Source organism: Sinocyclocheilus anshuiensis, unplaced genomic scaffold, assembly GCF_001515605.1.
Source record: "Sinocyclocheilus anshuiensis isolate Anshui unplaced genomic scaffold, SAMN03320099.WGS_v1.1 scaffold355, whole genome shotgun sequence".
Lineage (NCBI taxonomy): Eukaryota > Metazoa > Chordata > Actinopteri > Cypriniformes > Cyprinidae > Sinocyclocheilus > Sinocyclocheilus anshuiensis.
Window position 1 is genome coordinate 2,080,087 of NW_015549571.1, and position 9,220 is coordinate 2,089,306.

Here is a 9,220-nt window from a genome sequence, read left to right on the forward strand (position 1 = left end):
TCGGCTCCTAGCTCCCTCGCCTCCACCGTCACCCGTCGATCCACCAGCTCCACCGGGCAGTTGCAGCTGGCTCTGCCTTGGTCGGGCGTCTACCCACCATCGCCCCAGGACTCTGCTCCTCCGGCTGCACCTCGTTGCTCCGTCCCACCGGCTCTATTGGGCTCCTTCCTCCCGCCAGCTCCACCAGGGTCCTCAGTCGCTCCGGCTCCGCAGCTGATGGAGAGCTCTCCAGGATCTCCACCTCCGCCGCCAGAGCCCTCGGCTCCACCCTGGCCCCCCGGATCCTCGGCATCCCCCTGGCTCATTGGCTCTTCATCTCCGCCTTGGGCTCCTCCGCCACCTGCTCCGCCGCCGTTGGTCGGCCCACTGGAGTCGGCAGCCATTCCTCCTCCATGGCTCCTCCCTCCGTCGGCTCCACCGTGGGTCGACATTATGGCTGTGGCCTGGGTCCAGCTGGGCTCCTCCTGCTCCAAGCCCCTCCTGTCTGCTCCAAGCCCCTCCTGTCTCCTCCCTGGCTCCTCCCTCCATTGTCTCCTCTCTGGACTCTGTCTACCGGCCCCCGCCCAGACATCCGTCCTCCTCCTGAGCCTCCTCCTTAGTTCCCACATATTTCCCCCCCTCTGTTGTTCTACGGTGCGAGGACACACCTTCCGGAAGGGGTGCGATATGTCAGGGTTCTGGACTATCTGCGTGTGTTTTGCTCCCTGTGACCCAGTTTTTCCTCGTGTCAATTGTGTTAATTTGTTTCCAGCTGTGTCTATTTTGTCCCTCGTTATCCAGTGTTTAAAAGTCCTAGTCTGTTCAGTTTGTGTTTGTCAGGTCTACTCGTTCTCTACGTGTGTTGGCTCAAACTCCTATTGTGGATTATCTCCTGTGTTTCATGATTAAAGACTGTTAAACGTTTCCTCGTGACTCCAACGTCCAACGTGTTCCCTCAACAGCGTAACGTGACAAAAGCTGCTTGATTTGAAAGTGATTTCTTTGAACTGTGCTTCATCCATCGCTACACAATTGACTAGTAATACAACAAAAGTTTGGCAACCGATAATATTTGGCCACAAATCAGTTTTTGTAAGGTTAAAATCATTAAGTGAAGTTTAATGAATGCTTCTCAGTGATTGTTAGTTATTTTGCAAAATACATGAACTATATTAGGTATTCATTATATTTTTATCCTATCGTCTTTATCATTTAATGTATATTTGAATAAATCTGTCATGAAAACAAGTCTTCATTACAACCACTGTTTAAATGTTATACATGTATATTTTGTTTATTTTAACAACAAAGTGAAAACATAAAAGTTGAAACAAAAATATAATTAAAAAGTTAATATAAAAACTGCATTATGTGCAATTGAAATAACTTTTTACGATTTGTTATTTGAGTGTTGTTTGTTAAATAAATTTGAATACTTAATTGACTATTAAACAAACTTTTTTTTCCATTTTCAGATAAATTAAAACTTTAATTTCAGTTTCGGTGTTTCTGTAAAAATTCATTTCGGTGCATCACTACTATTGACAATAGACAATGTAAAGTTTTGAAGATCCTTTTTTAAACCTGTTTAATGGATGTGCTGCTGTGCCACTGAGACCTGCTGGTACTGCACACATTGTCTGAGAAACTGTTTATTTGATTGTTTTTGGATGGATCTAACGGAATGATTCAATCTGGTGGAGTGGTTTAGATAAGAATGATGTGGATTAGTCTGACTGGCAGTGGAGGACTGCCTTGACTAGGTCTGGTTTGGATGAATCTGATCAGATGCGGCTGTTATCTCACCTGTGCCACCTCCTCAAAGTCATCGTGGCGTTTCTGCAGGGCTCTGGCTCTGTGCAGGGATTTTCCCACACCTGTGTGTTTACTGAGGAAAGCCTCTCCATGATTCTCTATCCAGTCAATAACCTGCAACATACAAACACACACAATCCATTCAGAGCATGGGGGAAAAAAACACAACACAGAGCTGAAAGCGAGTCAAGTGAGCTTCTGTTTTCATTAGTCTATTTAATTGATGTGACAAATAGAAAGGCAGTTATTTAGGAAAACACACACACAGGCTAATGCTCAGTGCCTGTGACTGCTCGTATACTCTCATGGGCATATGAAGAGGGAGCGATCAATCAGCATTGGTCTTCTGTCCAAAAGTGATTCAAAGACACTTTATCTTTATCCCTAAGGACAGTGTTTTACCAATAACATTCCTCCAACAACATCCTCTGATTAGACTGACAGAAATGTCACTCAGACAACAAAATCAACATGTAGAGCTCCAGTACTGCTGCCACTCTCAAACTAAACACTGAGAAAAGGTTGAAAATATATAATCAAAGAACAAACTGTTTATTTTCAATGTATTTGTGTATATATATTTATATGCACATAAAAAGAAGACTTAATGGAGTTGTCAGTTTAGATTCATTTACATGTCAACTTTGTCTTTTATATTTCTCCTAAATTTCCTTAAGGTACAGTAACTTGGAGGGGTGAGGTATCTAAGTCACAATATCTAGCTACTGGGGTGCCCCAGGGCTCAGTTCTTGGACCACTTCTCTTCTCTGTCTACATGGCATCACTAGGTTCTGTCATTCAGATGTGTATATATATTTATATGCACATAAAAAGAAGACTTAATGGAGTTGTCAGTTTAGATTCATTTACATGTCAACTTTGTCTTTTATATTTCTCCTAAATTTCCTTAAGGTACAGTAACTTGGAGGGGTGAGGTATCTAAGTCACAATATCTAGCTACTGGGGTGCCCCAGGGCTCAGTTCTTGGACCACTTCTCTTCTCTATCTACATGGCATCACTAGGTTCTGTCGTTCAGAAACATGGCTTTTCATATCATTGCTATGCTAATGACACTTAACTCTACCTCTCATTTCATCCTGATGATCTGACGATAGCTGCTTGCATCTCAGCATGTCTAACAGACATTTCTTGCTGGATGCTTATACAACATTAGGAAGATAAGGCCCTTTTTATCAACTCTTTGTTCAAGCTCTTATTCTGTCCAGGCTAGACTATTGCAATGCTCTCTTGGCAAGTCTTCCAGCCCGTTCTATCAACAAATTCAGAATGCAGCTTACTACCCTTACTACATGTACTTGTCACAGCACTTATATTGTTGCTCTTTTGTTAAATATAAATATTGAAATGAAAGCATAAAATAAAGTTAATTACTGAAACCAATATGTCCCTATAGTTTAATTTATTTAATTTTAGAAACTACCACAAAGCATCTGACCACTTTTTTCCAGTTACAGTCATGGTATCTGTGGTTCTTCTACTACACTTGCATGTTTGCAAGTGATACAATGATAATCAAACATGTACACAATAGTGTCAATTAGTTCTTGTTTCAGCTACATTGATTAAAGCATCTAGTGCATGTTCTAAAACCAGCTTCCTTCTTTCACAGGCATATTAACAGAGGCTGATGAGATAAATATAGCCCTGCGTGACGAGTCCATAACAGGATATGGCTGTTCAAGGCAACGGTCTGGAGTTCACAGATGGCACCCATTACATCAATCAGTCCAAACACCTGTTTGGCCAAATAAATCAACTTATAATTCAATAACAATCAGGCATTTGTGTTCGACTATCAGTCATTGTGACTTGCAAGATTGCTGACTCCAGAAATCGGTGCTGTCTTCATTGAACTATTGATTATGTTTGTAATGGCTGTTTACATAAAGCAAATCAAAATTATCATAATAATCAAGTACAAGAAATAATCAAGGAAAAGACATAATAAACTGAACAGACTGGAGTATTTAGTAAACATTCAGAACTTATACAATTTCTCCTGTTTTAGGGGGCAATGACAAATAAGGATGTCCAAGATGATGATAAGGAAAAAGCTTTGTAAAAAATTGCTTTAAAATTATGGGAGCTTATTTACACAACATAGAACAGGTAGTTGCAACATTTTATCTCTTCTGACTGAATTCTGACTTTTTTCTCACAATTGCAAGTGCATATCTTACAATCAGTGTTGGGGGTAACGCATTACAAGTAACGCGAGTTACGTAATCAGATTACTTTTTTTCAAGTAACTAGTAAAGTAACGCATTACTTTTTAATTTACAAGAGAATATCTGAGTTACTTTTTCAAATAAGTAACGCAAGTTACTTTTTTTTTTTCAAATGTATTGATTGACAGCTCTCCTGTCCCCATGTTGAGAGAAATCAGAAGATGTTACTGTAGTTCTAAAATAGATATGAATATGCATTAATTCATCTCACTCACAAAAAAAAAACACAGATTCAGTATTCCTCAAAATGAATAAAAATAATGCAACTCAGAATATGACGCAAACCTGCAATAATAAAAATTTTAAACAACACAAATATCCTTTATGTATTTAATCCCATTCAACTTTCCCCAACACTGCTTACAATTCCCACTTTTTTTCTCTCACAGTTCTGAGTTTATATCTCACAATTCTAAGTTATAAACCCGTAATTGGGAATTTACATTTCACAGTTCTGACTTCTTTCTCAAGAGTTGCGGGTTTATGTCTCACAGTTGCAAGTTTGCACCCCACAATTTTGACATTTTTCTCAGAATTCTGACATCTTGCAGTTCTGTTATATGTGACCCTGGACCACAAAATTATTTATACATCATCTGAAAGTTGAATGAATAAGCTTCCCATTGATCTATGGTTTGTTAGGATAGGACAACATTTGGTCGAGATACAACTATTTGAAAATCTGGAATCTGAGGGTGCAAAAAAATCTAAATATATTACTAATCAAAAATTAAGTTTTGATATATTTACGGTAGGACATTTACAAAATATCTTCATGGAACATGATCTTTACTTAATATCCTAATGATTTTTGGCATAAAAGAAAAATCTATCATTTTGACCCATACAATGTATTTTTTGGCTATTGCTACAAATATTCCCCAGCGACTTATGACTGGTTTTGTGCTCCAGGGTCACATATCTGGGAATTATTTTTTTCTCAGAATTGTAATGGGGAAAAAAGTCAGATTTGTAAGATATAAACTTAGAATTGTGAGATAAAAGTCACAATTACCTTTTTAATTTTTCATTTCATGTTAGAAACAAGCTTCCATATAAAATGCATGTGTCAAGTTCTTTAAAAAAATGATTAGATTAATATTGATTTAATGACTATAAACTATCAAATTGGTTTAAATATCAAGGATAAATTATGATTTTTTTTAAATGACCTACAATCATAATGACAATAAAAAAATAAGGTCACACTTTATTTTAAGGTCCAATTATCACTATTAACAGACAATTAACTATGAATTTGCCTCAATAAACGTATTAACTTATTAGCTGCTTATTAATAGTTAGTAAGGTAGTTGGTAAGTTTAGGTATTGGGTAGGATTAGGGATATACAGTAGAAATGGTCATGCATAATAAGGCAATAATATGTGCTTTATAAGTACTAATAAACAGCCAATATGCTAGAAATATGCAAGCTAATGAGCAACAAGTTCATAGTGGTCCCTAAAGTGTTACCAAAAGTAAAAATAAAATATTTAATATAAAACATATATTACATAATAGCAATTTCAGATTAGCAGCACGACTCTTCAACTTAATGTATAGTTATACCAACCTGACATTTGTAACTAACTAACTAAATAAATAAATTGATCTATTTAGTTGAAACTAAACAGAAGAAGAAGAAGAAGAAGAAGAAGAAGAAGAAGAAGAAAAAGATGAATAGATTGGACACAAATACCTAATTTACCCTTGGGGTTGCCCTAATAATTGCAATTGAATGTTGTAAATGATGACATTTTCACAAAGAAACTTGTCTGACATATTCGTCTAAAATAAATGTCAAGAAACCATTTTGACCTTTACCAGAAAAACACAGGAAAATTAAAGTATGTGTAAAAAACAGAGACTCTAAGACATATAATGTCAGACTGATACCAATGGAACGGAATCTCATGGGTGTAAAGCAGTCAGTCTCCCACAGTCTGACCCGCTATGACTCACAACCCTCTTTTACTCCAGTTATCATGGTTTCCCAGGTAACCGAGTCAAGAGCACTTGTGTGTTCTGCTGATAACCTCATGACTCACTACTAACCACAACCAATTCACCACTAACCCCAGAAAGAAGCAGAGAAAACACAGAAGAACCGCTCTGATCTTATCAAAACGGGCATCTGACTGCCTCAGACTGAGGCGCAGATCATAGAAAGAGCTCTAGGGAACAGTGTGTTGAATGCACAAGAGTGTTTTTAAAGAAACAGCTCATCCAGGAATGAGCATTCCTCTTAAAAGAATTTAAAAACCAATGTTTAGCAGAATGTTGACTCTCAAGCTCTAACAAAAGAACATTTTCAGGATGCACATTCTCATTTTTGTGGTGAACTATTCCTTTAACTGCAACTAGTAGCATTTGTACACAAACAGGACTTGTATGTGTACGAGTGTGGGAGGTCTGTTCATTTACTCTAAATAACTCAACCTACTCATTACCTGAATTTAACTGCACACTTCAAGACATCTGGCTACCTCTCCGCCTCCATTACTCAAGAATTGCAAACATTTCAGGGTGAGGCAAACTAACATCACCAAATATGGGTAATAATAACAATCTTTCTCTCAGAAAACATCCAGTATGCTGATATCTCATTCAAATCAATGATCCAGGTTTATCAGAGCCGTATGTTTGTGTTTAAAGTGTTTAGCGTGTTTCACCTGATCAGTGTTTGAAGGGTGAAATCTAACTCCACCTATCACCAATCAATACATATCAGAAAAATCTGATGCTTTAACCAATCAGCAGGACAGATCAACTTTAAACCTTCATCGAATGCGATAGAAAAATTTAATTATTTCCTTGATAAATCTACAAAGCAGTGGGTGAACAGATGTGAAACACAGTCCATCACCTGGAATACAATAAGTTTGATATCATCATTACCAACTGTGTCTGAATGTGTGCAGAAACATGTACAAAAACATGTATATTATCTTATATCCATGGGTTCTGTTGAAATAAAAAGATAGGGTTTTCTAAAGAACTACAGAATAAAAAGCGTTTTTTTTATATAAAAACTGAAATCTGCTTTACATCATAAATGTTTTACAATAATGTTTTAAATAAATATGTGTCAGTAATATTTTTATTATGCAGGAACTGGAAACAATATACTTTAAAATATATAAAAACTGAAATCTGCTTTACATCATAAATGTTTTACAATAATGTTTTAAATAAATATGTGTCGGTAATATTTTTATTATGCAGGAACTGGAAACAATATACTTTAAAATAATATACTTAAGTTCGAAATGAATGTAATATTTTTGGACACATAATTGGATGTTCGTTGCAATTAAATGAAAATGTATTATAGGTTAAATTTATATTAAATGCAATTAGCTGAATTTTAGAGTGCTTTTTCAACCAACTTAAGTAGGATTTAAGTACATCTTTATAAATAATTTCATAATTACTACTATTATCTCTGAAATATGGTTAAAGTGTACTGCCGCATGTACTGACAAGCATTTAACTAAAGATATTTAAAGCCAAATTAACTAAAACATACTTTGTCATTTCTATTGAAATGTTTTTGTCTTGTATTCAAATATATTTGTAATTGCACATTAGTAAATTTGAAGTTGCAGTTTAGTACATTTGAAATATATTTACTTTCAATACATTACTGAATCAAAATAAGTGCTTCTTTAAAGCACAACAGAAGATTATTTAAACATAATGAAAAAGTAAAACCTTTAATTTAAGATTATTACAAAGTGCATGTTTAAAAGTGTGTTAAGAAACAGTCGTGAAAGTGTGCTCTCTTTAAGTGCACTTAAGAATTTGTTCCCCCCTCAAATATATGCTTTTAAAATTTTAAGTACACTACAAGTGCTTAAAGTTTATCGCTCTGGAGTCAGAAAGTTCAGAAGAGAGAATAGAGAGGACTAAAAGCCAACCAATACAGTGCTCATAATGACTGAAACTGATACAGGAGTGCAGTAATGTCCGTTTTACGGTCAGTGTAATGAAGGGTATCATCTGTGCTGCTCTCTGCCCTGCATTTGGCCTGTGGCTGGCCTGAATATGGCCCCTGTTTGGGCTGGGGTTGGCCTCATTGGCTCTTTAGCTCTTTGGTTCTGGTTCAGATCTTGATTTGGCCTGATAAACCCTGAGCTGAATCCAGGCCCAGAGCTGCCACAGACCCGCTGAAAGAGGCTAATGGAGAGATATTAACTGCTCCCCTGGGCAAATATCCAACACTGAACATAGTCGAAGAAAAAATACACGCGGTGTATAAAAATGTACAACTCCAAATTTATGGTGAAGTGTTGACAAATTTCCTCATTCACCATTCTGCACTTTAAAATTATGGATGAACTTCTGCACATCTAAGAAAAAAAAAAAAAAAAAAAACATGAAAACCATTTTTTATTCATTAAAGGAGACATATTATGCCCCTTTTTAAAATATGTAAGTCTCGGGTGTTCGCAGTGAGGCATGTCTGTGCAGTTTCAGCTTAAAATACCCCACAGATAATTTATTAGATGATCATTTTGAAAAATTGCTGTTTTCGTGCATGTCTCTTTAAATGTAAATGAGCTGCTGTTCAATGATGGCTGTGCCTTTACAGCTCGTACCTCAGATACTCTGCTAAAAAAAACATCTGTTTGGTTTTGATTACCATGTCTATCATGCTGAAATCATGCGTTTTAAACCATATACGGTCTTCTGAGCGCACACATCCGAAGCACACACACAGAAAGTGGCTGTCACATGGCATGTGAGTACTAAACTAAGTTCTCTTTCATATCTTATTGTGCTTAAACTGTCAAAAACACACAAGTTACAAAAACAGTCAGTTATGTCTGTGAAGGTAAACAGCTGGGAAAGAAATTGCACATTTTTTTTTTCACATTTTCTTGGGTTGGTAGATGCACCGGGGACCCGATTATATCATTTAAACACGGGAAAAAGTCAGATTTTCATGATGTGTCACCTTTAAAGTACTGGGGTGGAACCATGGTAAAGTTATGGCATCAGATGATAATACCATGGTATATTGATACAGTATATCACAGCATTTTACCATATTTACAGTATGTGGCTTAGTGTTTACTGTACATTGCAATGCAAAACTGCTGTATCTAAGTTCCAAGTTAGTGAGAGAGTCTAGACATATTTGAAAATGCATCTACCTGTTGAACGTCCTGC

At 36.6% G+C, this 9,220-nt stretch overlaps 1 protein-coding gene across 1 annotated transcript in view; it reads right to left on the reverse strand.

The window, feature by feature from the left end:
- Nucleotides 1-9,220, reverse strand: part of LOC107657356 (kalirin-like) — a 231,818-nt gene that overhangs the window by 113,100 nt on the left and 109,498 nt on the right. The window contains 2 exon segments of the mRNA XM_016445398.1: nucleotides 1,786-1,908; nucleotides 9,205-9,220. Coding sequence (XP_016300884.1) covers nucleotides 1,786-1,908; nucleotides 9,205-9,220 — 139 coding nt within the window.